At 37.9% G+C, this 22,766-nt stretch overlaps 1 protein-coding gene across 3 annotated transcripts in view; it reads left to right on the top strand.

The window, feature by feature from the left end:
* LOC129769839 (uncharacterized) overlaps nucleotides 1–22,766 on the top strand; it is a 48,958-nt gene that overhangs the window by 7,553 nt on the left and 18,639 nt on the right. For 2 of the 3 annotated variants that reach the window (XM_055772332.1, XM_055772331.1), the window contains one exon: nucleotides 25–1,318. The exons of the other annotated variant lie outside the window; for it this stretch is intronic. In XM_055772332.1, the coding sequence (XP_055628307.1) occupies nucleotides 25–324 (300 nt within the window). In that variant the 3' untranslated portion in view covers nucleotides 325–1,318. Of the gene's footprint in view, nucleotides 1–24; nucleotides 1,319–22,766 lie in introns of those variants that run through there. 3 annotated transcript variants of the gene reach the window in all.

Here is a 22,766-nt window from a genome sequence, read left to right as displayed (position 1 = left end):
TAATTTATTTTAATCTTATTACAGGAAAATTGTGCATCCATCAGATCTAAACGGAACACTGCCAGCAACGCCACCATAGAAGAAACGACAGTTGATCCACAGGAACACGAACTTCCGTCGGAAGTAGCTTCGATATCGTTCCGAATCATGATACCATCAAATTCAACCGTCAGCATCCAACCGGCTCCACAATCATCATCAATTCTCACGCTCTCAGCGGTGGCAATTTCGTTGATAATGGTTATAGCACTGATCATCTTAGGGAGCATCATAAAACTATACCGCACCAGAAAACTTACCTACGACGAGTATCGATCGGATTAGGCGTCTCAACATAACAACAAAATTATATACACGATCCCTTTCGAGCCTCATCCCACCCTCCCCCAACGAAAGTGAACGTGATGAGAATTACAGTAGCTTTTCGCGCATGCCATCGCTATTAAGAAAAACTGTCAGCTAATTGTCACGCGTGTGCATCGCTTTGCCTCACTGAAAAATGCATTGGGCACAAAAAAAAACAGTCAACCCGATCGGAAAATAAAAAGCAGTATTCATGAGATGCGCGGTCGATGCAGTTAGTCAAGCGGCTAAATAAGTTATTATTTCTCTGCTTTGGGGTATGGGGCTCGGGTAGTTTAGCTTTATAAAAAACCATTGGAATGTTATTACCTCACCGTCGAGTCGTGCCAATAAAGCCGAACTCACAGTACATTTAAGAATGAGACAAAAACCGCATTGAGTTCACGAGTGCCTCTATGTGGGTTTCATACCAAGTATTTTAATAACATAAATATTTATTTATATTTTTTTACTTTGTACTTTAGAATTGAATGTATCGTATGTCACGAATAAATGCATTAATGGGGATTGGTCCCGTAGCACATTGTACGGAGTGCCAGGAAAGCAATGTTTCAACTGTTCGCAATTTATCAAAGTTATGCATCAGATCGAAACGCATTAGGCGGAAAAAAGCGTCAACCCGAAAGAAAAACAAGAAGCTATTCATGAGACTCGCGGTCGTTGCAGTCGGGGTCTATTAATGAAAAAAGTAATTATTTTACTGTGGCATGGAGCTGGGGTACTTAGGATCAATGAAATCAATTGGGAATAGCATTACCTCATCGTCCAGTCGGATCAATGAAGCCAAGCCCACAATATGTTTATGAATAAGGCAAACATCACGGATCAATCGTTTTCAATATAATTTCATTATTGCCGTTTTCGAATTCGATGCAGAATTTGGATCCAAGATTTCTCTAATTCAATCCAAGCAGAATACTCAATCAGCTATATATGTATTTGTATAAAATTTAACCGCCATTAAGTTTTACAATGAATTTAGTTCAGCTGTTTTGTGTTTTGTTAATAAACTGAATAATTAAAACTATTGTTGATATCAATTTCACCGTATATTTTATGACATTACAAATCACATGAAATACACTCAAGCCATGTCATAATTTTAAATTATATAACAGAGAATGGATATTTTTTGTGATGGAATAATTACCACATAAAACAATGAGAATGACACTTCTATTTATCTCTGCACACTCGCACAATGACCGACACTATCGGATTTTTAAATAACAAAAAGCTGTCATAACAATGTATTTTTGCTTTCAATACATTGATACCGGGATACAGAAACAAATCTGTCGGGCACACCATTGAGCAGTCGGTTTCATCGTAAAATGCCGTGAGCATATGGGCGGAAGAAAACAGCATGAAGCGATAAATTGTAATATTAACAGTAACATACTCATATCATGTTCATCAGCACCCAATATGGGTAAAACAGCGTACATAAATTGCAATCGGGTAATCGCTGCGTTTTATTTTTCTTGCCGCTTCGCGTGCAGTAAAAGTACACACAGAGCACTGCCAAAGGGTAGGCGCAGATGAGCATCTCTTGGATAGGAGATACTGGGGTCGTCAAGTGTCTTTGTTGTTGTCGAAGGCAATTGTGTTCAAAAATAATTTTTTGCTGGCTGTACTAGCGGTACCCTGCCACGCTCTGCTGTGGCGCATTGTGGTTGCATATGTGTCATATACAGTAAGTTACATCTAATTCGACATGCCGAACCACCACTCAGTGTCGCATTGGAGGCCTGTACCTATAATTGGCTATTCACGATGACAGTGGTATAGTGTCGGCGTCTGATGGTGACACTTAAAGTGAGGCCATGATTTGGGAAAAATGTCCAATTTGAGGTAATAATTAGATGTAACTTACTGTATATTTATTCTTACAATACTTGTCAGTATAAAATGATTTTTGTTTCGTTGCAGTTTCTGCGAAGATATAAAGGCTAAATAATTTATTAAAACGGAACACTGTTGACCTTTTGAGAAACAATCGGCATCTGAATATAAACCACACAATTGCAAAGATGGATTGTGCCATAATTTTAAGTTATTTTTTTACACTTACGAAAAAAATATGTTCCTGACACATAGAATACATATTTAATACAGAATAGTTAATTTTCATTCACATCATAATTTCATAATTTTCAAAGCAATGTAATATATATTGAGTTTCCTATGGCCATGAGTACTCTCTACTAAAATGAACTGATCTCATTGAGTGCTAAATTCTGCTTATGTATAGGAAAGGGAAATGAGAATGGGTAAGTGCACTCGAGGAAGTGAAGTTCTGCCATGCAAATGAAGCATAAACTTCTGCATAACTCAAGAACTAATAAAGCAAACAGAGCCAAATTTAGCATATGAAAGTTTTAGGAAGCAAAAAACGTTTCTATGGTAAATAGACACGGGGGGCGGTTTCTGTCATAAGAATGAAACACAAATTTCTGCATAACTCAAGAACTAATCAAGCGAACAGAACCAAATTTGGCACATGGAAGTTTTAGGAGGCAATAAATGTTTCTAAGGTGGTTTGACGCTCCTCTTCCTCTGTACAGAAGGGGGGGGGGGTCTGAATAACTCTAGAACTAATCAAGCAAATGGAATCAAACTTGGCATAGAGAGGTTTTAGAGATCGATAAACGTTTCTATGGCGATTCGACACTCCTCCCACCCCTCTCTAAGGGGTGACTACCATCCAATGAAACACAAATTTCTGCACAACTCAAGAGCTAATCAAGCAAAAAGAACCAAATTTGGTATAACGAGGTTTCAGGAGGCAATAAATGTTTCTGCGGTGATCTGGTACTCCCCCCTCCCAAAGTATTACTCGAGAATCTAATTTTATGTACGAGAAATTTTTCTACGATGGTATGACACCCCTCCCTCCTTCTTTGGAATGGAGAGGGGGTTCCTTGAAAAAAAATACACATATTTCAGCATATTCAACCAAACATATTCCAACCAAACATGACAATTAAATATTTTCGGAAAACTCTGAAGGAAAATGGGAAAATTCAGAAAATTTTTATTCGCATATGTTCTACAATTACATATTGACAAACGTTTTTAGTCCATTTGATGTTTGCGGTAACGAAGTTTTTGAGAAGAAAAAGCCCACTGTATCAAAGTGTGGAACACAATTGACGAATTTACGTTAGAATTGCAACCAGAAGGCGCAGCGAGTAAAATGAGGATGTTTTGTTTTTTGGTATGAAATTCGTTCAAATTTCCTAGAAAAATCAGAATTTATCTTCAAATTTCCCGGTTTCATGTATTCTTTCCACGCTGAAAAGGTTAGAAAATCATAATTTTACAATGTGCTATGTATATTACGAGGAATGGCTTGTTATAAGTATTGTAACTTTATTTTTTTTTTTTGACTAAGTAAACGATGAATAGGGTGTTTTGCGCTAAAAATACTGCAAATCCTTTGCGTATCGGCCAATACATAATCAATTATTAAAAAAAAATTTTAAAACCCCGATTTTCGGTGATTTTTTGGTTTTCGAAAAATTCAAATTTGAACGTCTGCAACACTAATTAATGAAGTTCGAATGAGCTAATATTTTGCATAGGGTTTTTTATCGTACAAATCAACATTTTGTAACAAGTTTCGAATGAAAAATCGAGATAATTATTTTCATTGACACTTAAAACCATATGTTTCGTATCGTACTCCGAAGTACTCCGAAGTCCCAGAGTGTCGATTTTCGATTAAAAAAAAGACGGGTGGGTAATGTCGGGGACATAACCGGAGTGACGTAGGACTATACAAAGGGGACAGCTTTTGTTAAATATATATTTTAAATATATTGTTTTATTTTCTTCTCCTACGTGAATACCTACCTATCTACATGAAGAATGAATTAGTTTACTGTTTACTCTTTATGAATATGTTGATGGTTCTGAAAAGAACCTTTGGTGTTGTGTTTTTGTTATCACTCGATATTCCCATCTAGTTCGGTTAAACCTTCCTGTTTAGCTATTGCCGCGTGTTTTATACTCTAGCGGTACACACTCACAGGATAGAGACAAATCGGCAGACTCAGCCAGAGGGGCGAGTCCAACGAGACGAACGAATGAGCGTTAAAAGAGAGCGATGGCAAAAAATACATTCATTACGATTTGTTCGCTCGTTGGATTCACATGCAGGCTAAAAAGGGTCCTTTTCAGGATCACAGAATTATCTTCAATCTAAAGAGTTTATTGTTTTGTTATCACTCGATATCCCCATCTTGTTCGGCTAAACCTTCCTGTTTAGCGATTGCGTTTGCCACTCGCCAAAGGTTTCACAGTTGGCAAATTTCTTCCCATCCAGCTTTGTGATATGTTGTACAGTAAATTACATTCAATGCGACGTGCCGAAGCACCACTCAATGTCGCATTGGAGGCGATTTTAACCTGTAATTGAACATTTGCGATGACAGTGGTACAGTGTCGACTTTCAATGTGGGGTCATAGTTTGGATCTCTATGTTAACAAAAATGTCCAACTAAATAAGTCGCATTACATGTCCGTCCAATTTGCTAAATGTTGAACTAATTGTAAATTACTGTACTTTCAATCTGGAAACATTTTAAGAATTGGTGAAAATTGAATAATCAAGAAAGTCCCCAACTATCAATAAGCTCAGAACAACTGCCAAATTCACATAATCATCAGATCCTGGCAAACAAATTATGAAAAAATCAATTTGTGTTTTATTATTATTTTGGATATTGTTTTAGAAAGCATTGAACTGTATTTCCTAAACTCTTTTTTGGAAGGTTTAATGGCCCTGAAAAGCGCCTTGTTTTATGGAATGGTTCCAATTTAGAGAAATTAGTACTCGTGGTTTTGAAAAAAACCATTTCGAACGCCCTCGATGCCGCCTTGTTCTGGATTTGCCACCAAAGCAGTTTGTATAAAGAACAAACTTTTTTTCTTCTGCTACCTGATGCCGTTTTGCGATTGCGTTGGCCACTCGCCACTCGCTGCAACTGCCTGTTGTCTTGATGTCCACCGAACCGAATGTGTTCTGTTCCGAATGCGGGTTTTCTTATCGTCGCGAGCAGCTTTGCCAGCTAACTCGATCACTTCGGCGGCCGAAACTATATAACGCCGGCTAGGTGGACTGGTGCACTGGTACTAACGCGCTCGGCCTAGCTACCCTTGCGGGGAACTCCAGATCAACACGGTTCGAGCGGGATTTTGCCTTTCCCTTTTCTTTTCCTCCTTTACCATGTCCAGACATGGCTGCTTGGGTTGGTTTGTTGATGTGTTGTGATGCGAACCGATGTGGTGTACGGTTTGAATGAGAATGATCGTTACGGCAGCGGAGCGGGGATTTTTAAGCTGACTGGCTGGCTCGAGAATTACGCATGTGTGAGACTGCGACCAATGTTTCGTTCATTTTTTCTTTTTCCTTTCCAATCGTGTTTCATTCTATTTCGCTGCTGCTCTGGTTGCCCGTTTTGGTCGGTACGATTTGAGGAGCACGAAATGGACCAATCAAAAATGGGCACATAGTGCATTTTGACAATGCTTGATATTTCACATTCATTCAATTATTTATCTCAAGAAAAATTAAATGTTATTCGTTATGATAGATGCGTAGATATATTTCCTATCAATTGATGCAAAAACCTTTGCGATCTATTGAGAAATGCTCGAGTTATAAGCGTTCCAAATCTTGCATTTTTTCCTACTTGTTTAGTGCCTAGATTTCCATATCACCTGCTATATCTTCCGGTTAGACGTAGTCCTACGTCAAAAAATTTCGAGATGACACTTGATCTCGTTTCATGCAATTTTAAGACATTTGGTATCGAACATTTTTTTCCGAAAACCCTGTTTTCTTTTACTCTCCCTTTGGGTGATTTTTCGATTTTTAAAAAATTCAAACTTTGACCGCTTTGCGCCATTCTCCCTTAAGTCCAATTGAGCTGATATTTGGCATAGAGTGTTTTTTCGAGGTGGTAAACATTTTGTATAGGGTAACTTTTTGAAATTATAGGGTCTATTTTTTCCTATACATTCATCGGCACCCTAATACACATACATTAATGAAATAAATAGAAGATTTTGCAATTTCGTTCACATTCACTGACATATACGTGGTACACGAATCAAATGCAGCGTTCGTTGTACGGGCATTGAGCGAGGAGAGAGGAACTTCTGCGATTTAACACGTTGATCACCGCGTCGGCCCCTACAGATTTCAGAAACTTTCCGTATCATATTCACCTGTCTTCATAACAACTTTATGTCCCTTTTCCACGCGTTATCCAGTTCTTGATTTAACTTAATATACTACCTGTTAAATTATTGCAACAATTATACTGTGTGTAGCAGTAATGTAAAGGGTGTGTCACATCAAATTGCATCACGGAAAAAACGCTGTAGAAATTCGCCCAGTAGACCGATCCTTTTGAAAATTTTAGACAGTAAAATAAAATCTATTAAACAACTTTTGGCATTTTCTTTTTATTCATACTTCGAACCCAAGCCCGTATGCTCGCACCTTCCTCTTTACCCCGTCCATAAGGTTCTGTACAACGTCAGGTTGTAGTTTTTTTGAACAGAAATCCATTTTCTCTTGAAGTCCGCCTCCGATTTGACAACTTTTGGGTTCTTCCGGAGGGCCTGCTTCATAATCGCCCAATATTTCTCTATTGGGCGAAGCTCCGGCGCGTTGGGCGGGTTCATTTCCTTTGGCACGAAGGTGACCCCGTTGGCTACGTACCACTCCAACACGTCCTTTGAATAGTGGCACGAAGCGAGATCCGGCCAGAAGATGGTCGGGCCCTCGTGCTGCTTCAATAGTGGTAGTAAGCGCTTCTGTAGGCACTCCTTAAGGTAAACCTGCCCGTTTACCGTGCCGGTCATCACGAAGGGGGCGCTCCGCTTTCCGCAAGAGCAGATCGCTTGCCACACCATGTACTTTTTGGCAAACTTGGAAAGTTTCTGCTTGCGAATCTCCTCCGGAACGCTGAATTTGTCCTCTGCGGAGAAGAACAACAGGCCCGGCAGCTGACGAAAGTCCGCTTTGACGTAGGTTTCGTCGTCCATTACCAGGCAATGCGGCTTCGTCAGCATTTCGATGTACAGCTTCCGGGCTCGCGTCTTCCCCACCATGTTTTGCCTTTCGTCGCGGTTAGGAGCCTTCTGAACCTTGTATGTACGCAGGCCCTCCCGCTGCTTGGTCCGCTGGACGAATGAACTTGACAAATTCAGCTTATTGGCGACATCCCGGACCGAACTTCTCGGATCACGTCTAAACTGCTTAACTACGCGCTTGTGATCTTTTTCACTGACGGAGCATCCATTTTTGCCGTTCTTCACCTTCCGGTCGATGGTTAGGTTCTCGAAGTATCGTTTTAGTACTCTGCTGACCGTGGATTGGACGATTCCCAGCATCTTACCGATGTCCCGATGTGAGAACTCCGGATTCTCGAAATGAGTGCGCAGGATTAATTCACGACGCTCTTTTTCGTTCGACGACATTTTTCCAAATTTACGAAAAATTGATAGTGAAGCATGGCCAACGTGATCTATACACTCTTATCTGATTATAAGCGAAAGCTGAAGATATAATTCCTAAAAATTAAAATTCTACAGCGTTTTTTCCGTGATGCAATTTGATGTGACACACACCATAATAAGTGTATTTACTTAGTACAATGTAGACAAGCATGCCTTGGTAATTGTATAGTTATCACACACTTTATACTTGCTAGCGCCTACGTGTATACTACCATCTACATCGTCAAATCAATAATAACTACACCAATAAATTATAATAAATCCAATAATATGTTTTAAATTGGACTTATAATTATAGAAGTGTTATACGGATTTCAATACAGATTTTCTGGGAAAATCGAAAATGAAAATATTTTTTCATATAAAAACACAGATTTTTTTATGGTAACCCTGCTCGGGCACTTTTTTCGATAAACTTTACTCAACGTCGTAACCCGAGAGAGAGGAGCCAGCTCGCGTTTGTTGTGATTCACCCTTATGTCAGCGCGAACCAGTCACGGTGAACCAAGGGGAAGTATTGAAATATGTTGAAAATTTTAACATGACATGTTTTGCAAAACATTTTATGTGAAAATAATGTTGACGTTCGACTACATCTTTCATTTCTATGCTGGGATGTAAGTTGAAAGCTTCGAGAACGAGATTGCTACATTGGAGATACAGGATTTTGAGCAATAATACCTCTTGACCCTTTTAGTTTTGTGGACAAGACAGTTGGATACTACTGCCTTGATTAGCGATCTGCATGTCAAATTAAAAATTTGGATATGAATGGTCCACCAACGATAGGCTAGAATATAACGGCAAAGACGCCGAGAGACTGGTAGTGTAACTCTCACCTTCATCCGAATCATGATCACTGCCTATTAAAAATGCAGACACAGCATCCTTTTTAGTCAACCTATTATTATTTCCATCGGACACAAACAAAATTCCCTCAAAATACACCTATGTTAACTCTTTTCATTGGCACTCATTTTATATATTCCACATACGCTGCATATTCAAATTGCATCGGAGACTATACAATCATTACATTGCAAAAAAAAACATTCACTGAGATCGCAGCAATAAATCAACCTGGAACCAGTGACAGAATGAATGAAAGAATGAAAGAATTCGCGAAAACTGAATGAACGATCAGAAATGTCAAAAATGAGCCCAAAACACCTATAAATTAACACAAGATCTCCACCGGCAAACAAATAATAAAAATCAGTTTGCTTATCATTCCGGATACTGTTTTAGAAATCATCGAAATAATTCTTTAGGACAACTATCGAAATAATCAAAAGTAAAAAAAACTTGTTTGAATGGGCTGACCTGGTACATCTTTTATTATTTCCTACATGATCAATGTTCAAATTTTTTACCCCCCATATATTCCTGTTAGACGTAGTCCTACGTCAAAAATCGAATCGGGATTAAAAACGCACAAATGTACTCACAAACAAAGGTTCACGTCAAGTTTGAAGACTTTTCCCGTAAACGAATGACAACAACTTGCTTGATTGCAATTGTCCAATTTGAATTTTCTTGATAAGAATGCGTAAAAAGAATAAGAAGAAAACAAACTATCTATCATTCAGCTGGCTCCTCTCTCTCAGGTCGTAACGTGTGGCTGAATTCGACGAGAAGGTGTTGTTCCGTATTGCGCTTTCAATATTGTCTAGTATGTTGGCGATGGGATGGGATACCAGGGGGAGATGAAAAAATTCAATCCCTTGTTCAACAGATCCAGCTCAGTTCTAGTGAACTGTGCGGACGTAAGGTTGACAACAAAATTGTCGAAGTTTTGAGGAAATCGTCAGTAGCGCCTGCATCAGAGCAAGGTGCTTTGTGATGCCTTTCTTTCGTTCTGCTTACACGTCCCTGCTTATCTTACGCATCATTGTTTGTCAACAGTCTTTCTTCCCCTCCATACACTGATGAACAATAAACTCTACAGATCTGTGGTAAACAGCTTGCTTCAACAGCTTTAAGTGCAATGAACACAGCAATGGACAGCGCTTTACGTTTGCACCTTATTTCTTATGCTATCGAAAATTCTCAGGCGCGTTTAGCAGCCTTTTCACTAAATTCACTACTTATTGAATACTTAATGAAAATCAATGCTTTTCTTTTGCACCGTGTTAGAAATTGAATACTCATCAATCATACTTTATTCTTCGTAACCAATCGGCCATAAAAAAAGACTAAACTTGTATTCGTATGCATATTTGCACACCGGAATGTGTTTCCCTAACACAGACGCAAAATCAAGGAGCCTAGGGAAATTATCATTGCAGATACATGTAAGCTGTGGGTACTTTTTTATACTCGCTTGCATTTTTGCAGCAAGGAATGGCCAAGAACACCATTTTCAGGACTACCAATGTACTAACTTGTTACTATCAGGGCTAACAAATAGTTGTACTTTGTATTTTTGTATTTTCTACTCTGATGACTGTTGTGTTCAACTAATCTTTCATTTGTGGATATGACGATTTTATGAGCTTCTCCCAAACATTCAGAGTCCAGTAAACCCTGATCTCGCATATTACAGTACCGCATTCTTACGATCGTTCTAATTTTAATATATTCTTACACCACATTGTGTCCCAGTTCGGGCACTCTCCCAGTACATGGGCAAAAAGCGTTTCAACATAAGTGTCTTGATACATCCTAAAAGTTGGTTCCATAGTTTTGCCCAACGTTTAGAATTCCGCTGAAGGTACAGTGTACAGTGTGGATTTTGAGAATATATCAATTCCGTTGCTCTATTGCCAATATCCGGATGTGTTTTCTTCAATTTGTAAGCAATCTATCCCAAAATGTACCCGAAGCCATCCTTCTCCTGGGTAGTCTTCTAAAATATCAGACGACACTGATAGCGATTCGATCAGATTAGTATTAGCATTTTTATTAGAACGTCTCATCGTCTCTTCAATTTGTCGATTCACCGGGTCGTCCAGGTAATTCTGATATAGATTATTATAACCAATACTTTCCTTGTGATCAGCTTCTATCTTGCGAAACAGTTGCGCTGTAACTTATCATCCTAATATATTCCTGGATCAACGATATTCACGTTTCTTTGTGTGATGCCAGAATTCTTGTCGAGAATTATGATACTTAATCGATGAACGAAGTTCATTGCTGCAGACTTCATCATTTATGGCCTTGAAGCGCTCACTCAAAGCCGTAGCTGTTGCGTGAGATAGAAGCTAAGTAACTTTTCCTACGCTCTGCTTTTCACTTGATGACTTATCCAAATCCCTAGTATTTAGTGCAAACAGTGATGTCAACTCACTAACTGTCCGTTCTTTTATTAGTTGACGAACCAATCTGGAGTTATTTATTATTTATTATTTATTCATCTGACTTTTTGTAGTCTTAATGAACTAAGATGGGGAAAAACCAAATAGAGGAGGCCAAAACCCCATATCTTTTCATTCACATGCAAAACATATATAAGTATAAAAAAAAAAGTAGCACATTTTGAACACAACAAATATAAAAAAGTAAATAATAATAGGCGTCAACTGTGGTCAAATCATAAAAAAAAATAACAAAAAACTAATTGGGAACTGGGCCCTTGTCCATAGTTAATGTCGTTGTCAGTGGTTCATCCTATTCAGTTCTGTGAGTCTGTGTTTGAATGCGGACGCAGTAGAGCCAAAATCAAAGTGAGCGAAAACTTCATTGAAACTTGCCGACATGAATCGCACAGGGTCATGGAGGCCATACAAAGTATTTCGGGGCTCAAGAAGCAGAAAGTTTCGTTGGCGAAGCAGTCGTTCAGGAGCGTAGATGTTAAGCTGTCCTAATAATTCCGGTGCGTCAGCTTCTCCGTTGAAAATTTTTGCAACAAACACAGCTTGGTCAATACTCCTTCTCTGTTCCAATGTCTGCAGTCCCAGCAATCTGCATCGATCTTCGTATCGGGGAAGGTTCAATGCATCTCGCCACGGAAGACGTCGGAGGGCATATCTAACGAATTTCCTCTGTATTGCTTCGACTCTTGCGGTCCATGTTGACTGGTATGGGCACCAAACTACAGAGTTAAATTCCAGAATCGATCGCACCAGAGTGCAGTATAGAGACCGGAGGCAAAGTGGGTCGTTAAACTCTTGGGATATTTTAAACATGAATCCCAGCTGGCGGTTAGCTCTAGAAATAATGTCGTTGTAGTGTGATCGGAAGGTGAATGCTGAGTCTAGGATGATCCCGAGATCATGAACTTGATATACACGATCGAGAGACTGTCCGTCAATTACGTAATCGTACTCTGTCGGATTGAGCTTGCGGTGGAACGTGATAACGTTGCATTTATGAATGCTTAGCGTAAGCATGTTCCGTGTACACCATTCAGTGAAACGATTCAGCAGCCGTTGTAAAGCGTAACAGTCCTCAATACTCCTCATGACCATGTAGATTTTGACGTCGTCAGCGTAAAGCAGTCGATAGCCGGGTGGTAGTATGACAGATAGCTCATTAATAAATATTGAAAATAGCAAGGGGCCCAGATTGCTCCCTTGTGGCACGCCAGATAAATTCGAGAAATGTTCCGAAGTTACCGACCCAATGCTAACAGTGAGCCTACGATTTAAGAGGTATGATTTGAACCAGCTGATAATATCCGCGGAGATACCGATTCTCCCTAATCGTTCCAACAGTATTCCATGATCAACTCTATCGAAGGCAGATTTCAAGTCTGTGTAGACGGTGTCGACTTGGGCACCAGCATCAATGTTTTTTATACAAAAAGAGGCGAACTGAACTAGGTTCGTGGTAGTTGACCTTTTCGAATAAAACCCGTGCTGATCCATGGCAATGTAATTCTTGCAAGAGTCGAAAAGTAGGTCGTTCATAAGAATTTCGAAAACCTTGGAACAGGCGCAAAGCGAAGTTATTCCTCTGTAGTTCTCAACATTCTGCCGATTCCCTTTTTTAAACACAGGAAACATGATAGACGTCTTCCAGCTTGTGGGAAAACAGCGTTGCCTTAATGACAGATTAAAGATGGACGTGAGTGGAGAAACCAACTCGTCACAACATTTTTTAAGGATGTAGGTAGGTATTCCATCAGGACTGGATATTGAACATCTCAATTTGTTTATGGCGAATTTCACTTGATTCGGTGTGATGTCGAGGTTTCCCAGATGGCACACGTCTCTTGGAGTATCTCTACAAGCGTCCAAGATTCTTGACGAAATCGTTGATCAGCTTTATGTTACGGGGACTGTCTCCAAATACATTTTAATCGGTAACTAGCTGAGAGAATCACGTTTTTTCTGGATGAATACCTAGCTCTGTTTTTTGTGCAATATTATCAGACCCGTTGTCTAAGTTGATAGAGAAAATAAAAAAAAATCGTTTTGTGATGTTCAGTTATGATATTTATTAATATTTTTTTGGACAAAGACGTATCGAATGCCACGTAGACGATTTGCTTCCAGTTTGCGAAAAGTTCTCGAACCATTACATCATGTACTTTGTAGAACGGTTCCACGATCAAGCCACTTTTTAAATCGATACTTTTGGTATGATGTTGAGATGCCTGGTTTTCCAGATATAGACTATTAATTAAATTTTCTATAAGTTCTGTTTATTAGCAACTAGAGAGTATCTGTAAAGACTCGGAACATTTAATTAGCTAGAACAAGTAAATTTGTGAAGATTTGTCGATATCTTCCAATAAATGAATTGTTTGTTCTATTTTGCTTGACTTGAATAACGACTGAGAAACGGCGTAAGAGATAAAAATATATGATTTATCAACACAGTTCATGCAAGATGCTTAAATACTAATACAAAACAGTTCATATTAATTTTGATTCGGATCAGTTTCACGGAACTGTTATGATTTCAACAAAGCGATTTTTTTTTTTGCAAACTTTCGGCTTCCCTCTGTACATCTTCCAAAATTTTACTTCTTTTTATCTTGAGAGATTTCGCTTCTGCTTGCCGTTTTAAAACTTCAATTCATTTGACGCGAGATCTTTTTTTCTTCCGGCATATCTTGTCTTCTAGACAAAAGAATGAGAATGTTGAACTCGTTGAATTAGCAAAGTTGGTCTAGTGTCGAATCCCAATACAATGCCTTTTGTTGGCAAATGATTCTTGGCTCCATTAACCCTTTGCGGTCGTATTGAATTTGGGCATGGGTATCGTACTGATCGAAATTATTTTTCCTTGAAAAAGCAGTATAATATGCAAGATTATGAAAAATTTACATTTTGTGAACTTTATTTTGGGCGAAATCTTTCAAAATAGAGTAAATCATATGAAGTATAATCAATAGATAATTTTATTTTTCTTATCCGTTGAATATGAAACACATTTGCCATTAATGCAATAAATGTATAATTAATGCCAGCAATGTGTATCCGAAAATATTAGCACTTTTCAATTTTAACAAAGATTTTTTACTGATTATTCAGATGACATAAAACACTTATGCAAACCATTATTTTGCTCTTTGAAAACAACTTCTTCAATATAATTCAAACTACTTATTACTCAAATACCGATTTCAGCCTATCCGAAATGAGCAGAACTTTTCACTTTAGATGAACAAAGATTTTGTCGCTTGAGACACTTACACGATTATTCAAATAACATGAGACATTTATGCAAACAGTAGTTCTGATATTTATGAATAATCTGTTCCATCACACCAAAGTATTTCAATGGCTAAATGCTGCTGTTATGATTTTTTGTCCCACATTTTTATGCGTTCGACGCATTGTGCGTTATCTTGTGTGGGTGACCGCTTTGTTTGATACTGAGTACCGTTATCTATTACTCACAAGAGCACCGTATTGATTCGTGAACATGTTCATTAGACATCAATCTTCGTTTAGGAAAAGCATAAACTGACACTTGGTTGTGTAAAATATAAGATTAGCATGGTTTCTTGTTGTGGTGGCTGAGAGCAGACAAACGACCACAAAGAGTTAATATCTTCTATTATTATCTGGAATAAATAAAAACCGAAAATTTTATTCAAATAGCAACATGATTTCTATTAGATCAATCATTTGATCAAATGAATTATCCACAAGAAATTAAATGTACCTGATTTAAAAAGAACGATTAGCTAAAGAATATCAATCTTCCCAATATACTTCTAATAATTTGACTCACATTGTTGTACAAAAATGGCACCATGGGATTATCCGTTTAGAATTCACACAAAAATGGTTCAACCTGCCGGCGTCGGCGCTCTCAAATTGTGGTTTTGTTACATTAAAATGACTCCCAAATCAATATGGTACATTTTTTGCATAAATAGTATTGCCAGATACCTTTAGAAGATTTTAGTTAAGTAAAATATTGAAATAATATAAATAAGTGCGAGGAAATGAATATTTTTTGTTGGTGGCAATATAGTTGCCACTACCCTTAAAAGGGTTAAAGGTCCCAACCACGCGTTTGAGATAGTTCTCGTTGACCAGACTATTTTTCCAGATCTTCGCTTTCGATCAACAGTCAGACGTTCTTCAAACCGTTTTATGATACCAGACACCTTGGAATTCTCGATTTCCAACTTTTTTTTTTCCAATGGCACGATGCGACAGATCCTTATTCTCGAAGTACTCGTACAAAACTTTTTGGGCACACGCACTGTTCTTTCATCGCCATTTTGAAAACTTTTGCGCACCCGATGGAATCAACTCACGGAGTGTAAACAATACACATTAAACTATGTCTACGCAAAATTCCAATTAATTTTAACCAACGGTTCCCCAAGTAAAAGCAATTTGAGTGTGTGCGATTTTTTTAACCCTTTAGAGGCGATTGCGACCAGTAATTGGACATATAAACAAATACAACACAATGTGAAAAACAAATAAAACTAGGAAAATCATTGAAAATCTAACAAACGACCATTAGTAAAGTGTGCAAAATACATAATCTCGTAAAATAGTTGGAGAATGGTTGAAAACACTCCTAAGAATTTATCGTGTTATAGAAATTTGCAGAAAGGATGTTTACAAAAACGTTCAATTAGAGGCGAAAATGTCCAATTATTCGTGTCGCATTTCAGGTCTGTCCAATTAGCTAGATGTCAAATTAGAGGTGAATCCTTGTATGTAAGAACATTGCAGTGTACGTATGTGAAAACATTGCAGTTTTGGGAAATATTATTTCCATAGAAAAATGTAAGGGTCTAGGACACCACAATTTTTGACTAAGAACAACGGAATTACAGGACGGACTCGATTTTATACAGCCTCCAATTACTTTTCATTGTTCACTATCAGCGCTTTTTTTATTTGGTTCCGTCCCCACTTTACGATTGAACTGCCTTATCAACTTGCACCAAACTTTCTCCATCCCACTCAGAACAATTTGTGGGATCGGACATGTAACAGTAAGGTTTCCTACTAGGATTTGAAAGCATACTTTCATGAAAGATACGTGAATCTAAATGAATGCAGCGTATGTCCATATTTAAAAATCTTGGATACTCTTCCATATCCGCACTGGTGTAAAGAATGTCTATACGCTGCTGGCATTTCAAACAAATCTTAGAAAATTTCTTATTCGATTGGTATGCAAGTCATGAGAATTCGTTCGCAGTGAAATGAAAATAGTTATTAACGTTAACTGTATTCCATGATAACGTGACCTGTCTTATTTGGCACCCTTCCTGAAAGACGTAGTTCTACGTCAAAATTCCAATTATTGGCAGTAGGATTGGGCGATCTTTATAAAAAGATCGATCTTGACGAATCTATTTTCTAAACGGCGTAGGGATCGATTCACCGATTGAATCGGTACTAAAGAATAAATCTTTGCCGAATCGATCTTTAAAAATAGGAAGAAATTTTTGCCTTTTCTTTAACACGCTGATTCCCGAATTTTTATTGCTGCACTTTCCATTCAATACGCATCAAGAGCGTTTGCACAATATCAGTATAGGTCCCAGCTCCCAAAGATACTTATTGTATAAATAAAAAATAGGCAGAAATTCGACTAGAAAGTAGTCACATTAAAATATCCGAAAACAAATCATATATTCTTTTTTATTCGGTATCTGTCAGTCCCAGTCAGTCAGCGCTTTCCTACCAAAAAGCCCATAGGGACCGACGCGGGACTCATCGTGTTAAACATGGAATAAAAATTTCATGATTCTGTTTAAAAAGCTTCGCAATATGAAGGCCACAAAAAATTTTAATCTCAGAAAAAAATGATTTCCAGAGCATTCATCTTGTACCATTATGGAATCATTTAATTAAATGAATAATTTGAAAAAGCATCATTAGAAACTCAACAACTAGTATCAATTTTATGATACCATGATATCAATCATACCAACTTGAGCAATATTATCCTAAAGAATAAACCTCCACCTTACTTTCTTTAGATTTTTTAACATTGTGTTCATCTTCACTGAGAGAAAAGGCGCTTCTCCTTTCAGTGCAGTGATCGTATGAGTCACTGGTTGCAGTAGATCGCGCTCCTCATTAGCTGTCGCTAGTTCTGATCGTGTCAGAATTTGTACGGAATTAAATCGAAATAGGATCAAACTTACTTTGTTAGCAAGCCAAATAAAGTGCTTCAAAGTGGCCAAACGTTGCCCTTATGTTTATAAAGTTTGTCAGGCGGTCTTTGGTGAGTTTAAAACCGATGTATACTATAAAACAAATTTACAAAAAGTTTGTCCTATATAAAACAAAAATCAAATGAAAAAAACATCTATCTTCAAATCTACAAATCGAAGATTTCCCGGTTACATACCGTTTCAATCATTAGTTTTAATGATATGGTTTGAGTTACAACCAAAACTTCAAAGCTGAAATAAGTTGAAAAATTGAGTTATTCATAAATTTTTCCTGGACAAATGAGAGTCATTCATTCTATTTTTTTACATTTAGAATTTTCGTACAACCCACCCTAATAGAACACTTTTCACAGCTCCGTTTTTGCGAAGAATTGATATTGATACTCACTCAATCAATGTTTCATTTATTTATTTATTTATTTATCTATTTATTTATTAATTAATTAATTAATTTATTTATTTATTTATTTATTTATTTATTTATTTATTTATTTATTTATTGTCGTCAATCAAAACTGTAGACTGATACATTCTTAATACTACTTAAAATTAAAAAAACGAGGGGTTGTATCCGAGGCACTACCGCTTAGGACGTAGAACTACACAATCTTTATTTTTTAATTATTCGCAAATAATATACGAAATGATAAACCAATATCATTTCGTATATTATTTGCGAATACGTCGAAATTTCATAAATAACTCTTTAGTTTAGGTTCCGGGGACCCTGAAAAGGTTTAATGGTTTGCGTGGTTTTGTAGAATCATTTCGAGAAGCAACCATTCTTTCTTGCCATTGCGAGAACAATACGCTAATTGGTCATATGTCGCAATTTGTTTCTTTATATCAATGCACGCATTGCACTGAGTGTTTGACGAGAGGCATTTTCCGTACCATTCAACAAGCATCAAACACGCGTCTAACAGATGCATGAAAAATGAAACATCGCTAGAATGACTAATTATGGAAAATCGTTTCTCGACTCTCGGTGAAAACCGTCAACAAAGCTAGAAGCTTGTTGCATCAGAACAGAGCCGATGCGCACGAGAGCAAATGCGAATGGCACCTAAAAGTATCGAAGGGGATGCTAACACACCAAAACCAAACACTGATGGCTAGAAGCAACCTATAATTGTTTGTGTTCTTCTCTTTTTGACGTAGAACTACGTCTTTCAGGAAGGGTGCCAAATCAGAAAACAGGTCACGTTTTTTGTGAAATAAAGTTAACGTTAATAACTATTTTCACAACGAACACATTTTGATAAGTTGCCCACCAATGGAATCGGAAATTCTCTAAGATTTGTTTGATATACTATACAGTACAATCCACCAATGCCTAACCAGTTTAAATTAATAAAAACTGGAGGCATTCTCATTGTCCCATACATTTGCTCTACCGATTTGTGTGCATTCCCGAACAGAGCTACAATAACTAGCAACCGATACATTCGTTTCTGTCCGTTTTTAACATATTTGGTTTCAATAAGCCATCCGTGATTTGAAGCCATCATTTTTTGTGTGGACATCGACTGGACAACATCGTTGTTGCTGGTCGAGCTGAACAACGAGGGAAGGTTATGAAGGTGGAGGTATAATGCAGGAGTAGAATAAAGTTTTTTCAAGGGCCTTTCTCAAGGCTAGAGACAAATGAACTGAAAATGATTAAAGTCTCTCTAATTCAATATCATCATCATTTGAAGCCACACCACTTCTCGTGTGGTGGTCATCGAAGCAACATGGTAGCCGCAGAGCGTAGAGCGGGGGAGGATTTTTTTTCTTAACGGGTGAAGGAGGAGGAGGGATTAGAGTTTGTTTCCACAAGAACCCTTCTCAGCGCTAGAGGCGGAAACCAAAAAAAGAATAGAATGTTCACATCGCAAATATTCACTTTTCGCTATCCTCCTTCGTTGTTTATATTCTAGCGGCTGCATAAGTTGCCCGTTATTGTCAGCTCTGTTCGGGAAAGCACACAAATAGACAGAACAGAATATGGGGAAATGGGGTTGCTTCCAATTTTCATCAATTCAAACCATATACAGACTATTGGATTGAAATGTCAGCATATCAAACAAATTTTAGAAAATTTCCGATTCGGTTAGTATGCAAATCGTTAAAATCCGTTTGTAGCAAAAATAGTTATTCACGTTAACTTTATTTCATAAAAACGTGACCTGTTTTCTGATTTGGCACCCTTATGTAAGACGTAGTCCTACGTCAAAAAGAAACTAAAGAGAGCTGGCTGGATAATTTATCTGTTTAATTAAAAAAACAAGTTACATAATCAAAAAAATATATATATTTATTTATTAGGTTGGGGAAAAAGAAATGTCGTATATTGTCAATATATGGCAACACTCAAACATATCTTGTGTTGTGATTGTCCTTTTCAGTATCAAGTTATAGCGCGTCAAGGATGGAGCCCACCAAGCAAGAAATTCGCCATATTTTACGTTTTTACTACCTGCGAGGTAAAACTGCAACGAAGGCGGCCGAAAAAATTCGTGTAGTTTATGGACCCGATACTGTATTGATTCGCACAGCACAGCGTTGGTTTGATCGATTTCGTTCTGGTGTAGAGGCTGTCGAAGATACACCCCGTACTGGTAGGCCAATCGTCGTGGAAACCGATAAAACCGTTGAAATCATCCAAGTAGCCCGGCATGTGAGCCACTCGCTCGATTGGCCAGGAACTGGTTATAGACCATAAAACCGTTTGGAACCATTTGCAGAAGATTGGATTCCAAAAAAAGCTGGATGTATGGGTGCCACACGAGTTGACGCAAAGAAATCTTTTAGACCGAATCAACGCCTGCGATGCACTGCTGAAACGGAACGAACTCGACCCATTTTTGAAGAAGAGTGTGACTGGTGATGAAAAGTGGATCACGTACGACAACCTAAAGCGAAAAAAGTCGTGGTCGAAGCGCGGTGAGCCGGCCCAAACCATCGCCAAGTCCGGATTGACGGCCAGGAAGGTTTTGCTGTGTGTTTGGGGATTGGAAGGGAATCATCCACTATGAGCTGCTCAACTATGACCAGACCCTCAACTCGGTTGCTACTGTGAGAAGCTTGACCGTTTGAAGCAGGCGATTGACCAGAAGTGGCCAGAAATGATCAATAGGAATGGTGTTGTTTTCCACCAGGACAACGCTCGGCCTCACACATCTTTGATGACTCGCCAGAAGCTACGGGAGCTCGGATGGGATGTCCTATTACACCCACCGTATAGTCTGGACCTAGCTCCAAGTGATTATCATCTTTTCCGGTCCATGCAAAACGCTCTTGGTGATACTAAGTTGGCCTCAAAAGAGGCTTGCGAAAACTGGCTGTCTGAGTTTTTTGCAAATAAGGAGGGGGGGGGGGGGGTTATATAAGGGGGGGGGGGGGATAATGAAGTTGCCTTCCAAATGGAAACAAGTTTGCGAACAAAACGGCGCCTATTTGACTTAAATTGGATAATTTTAAGTATGTTAAATAAAGCGTCAAATTTCGATCAGAAATACGACATTTCTTTTTCCCCAACTCTATATTTATTTCGTCAAATCAGCTTAGACTAAATATGCTGCCCAAATATTACAGTGAATTTTAACGATATCTTATTCTATTCAGATAGTCTTCAAGCATTGACCTTGACATGGTTACATCAATTATTTCACTGTGTTCATTACAGAGGCTCATCATATGATTAATAGGACCATATTTGGCATAACTCGTTCCTCGGTAATCTATGTAGAATATGTTAGGGTTTCTCAGGTGCCTAATCGGTAGGTTTCCTTATATTTCTTCTGACTTCCACTCGTTGTGATATGATGTCAATAATAAATAGAATCATGGCAGGGTTCCGACGTTCTTTTAGACTTTTAATATTGGATAGCATACAGCGTGCTTCATATGGAGGGAGATGCTATGAAGACCAGCCTATTTTACAAAGTGCAAATAATAAAAATTGTTTTTGTACAGATTCAATTATGTCTTCGTATGAAGTTATATAGGGGGACCATACAATACTACAGTATTCGAGAATTGATCTGACGTATGTAATATACAATGTGCTCCCTTGGCCGAGTGGTTAGCGTCATAACTAACATGCCGGGTGTTCGGGTTCGATTCCCGTTCTGGTCGGGGGATTTTTTCGTCAAAGAAATTTCCTCCGACTTGCACTGTGATCACGCGTATTCTAGAGCTTGCCACTCAGAATGCATTCAAGGCGTGTTATTTGGCATAGAAATCTCAACCAAGTACTAATAAAAATGACGCAAGTAATACTACGTTGAGACGGCGAAGTTCCTCTAGGAACGTAAGTGCCATTGAAGAAGAAGAAGAAGATGTAATATACAATGGAAATTGTAACTAAAGCGTTTGATGAAGCTCAACATATTATTTGCTCTATGGATGAATGTATTATAATGATCAATGAAGGTTAGTTTCGAATCTAAGACCACGCCTAAGTCTCCTACTCGTTGACATCTATTGATGGGTTGATTTCCCAGCTTAACATCATTGTTCAAGTGTGTTCTTCTTCTTGTAAAAGTCATCAAAGTGCATTTCTTAACATTGAGCTGTAATAAAACCTTAGTGCACCAATTATGAAATATATCAACTTCATTTTTGAATGTTTGAGAGTCTTGCTCATTCTTTATTTCCATATAAAACTTCATATCATCTGCGTAGATAAGTGCCTTAAAATTGTTAAGAAAAACGCAAACGTCATTAACAAATAAAATGAACAAAAGTGGCCCCAAATGAGAGCCTTGAGGAACTCCGGATGTAACAAATATTGGTTTTGAAATTTTCCCATTATATCTTACCAATTGCGTGCGGTCAGTCAAATATGATTCTAGCCATTTCAATAGCTTGACTTCTGTCCCTATTTTTTGAAGTTTTAGAAGGAGTAAGGGTATATAAACACGATCGAAAGCCTTACTAAAATCAGTGTATAGAGCTTCAACTTGATTACCATTATCCATTGCATTCAAAGTGAATGTGACAAATTCCAGCAAATTTGTTGTTGGTGATCGTCCTTTGGAAAAACCGTGTTGCTTGTTCGTAATTCGTGTCTTTAGTTGTTGAAAATGTTTTTGGTTTATTATGGCTTCAAAGAGTTTTGGAATGCAAGAAATAAATATTTTATCAAGTCAATTATCATTTTTAAACTCAATAAATTGAATTCACAGTTGCGCAATGTATTCTCTGTTTATATTTATTGAAATAAACTTCACATGAACTAAGGATGACCATAAATTGACAAAAAAAAATATAATGGCTAAATAGCGGTTGATTATTGAAGGGACATTGGACGGACGTCGTTGAG

The sequence above is a fragment of the Toxorhynchites rutilus genome, chromosome 2 (genome assembly GCF_029784135.1).
Source record: "Toxorhynchites rutilus septentrionalis strain SRP chromosome 2, ASM2978413v1, whole genome shotgun sequence".
Lineage (NCBI taxonomy): Eukaryota > Metazoa > Arthropoda > Insecta > Diptera > Culicidae > Toxorhynchites > Toxorhynchites rutilus.
This window is presented reverse-complemented; position numbering and strand designations above follow the sequence as displayed.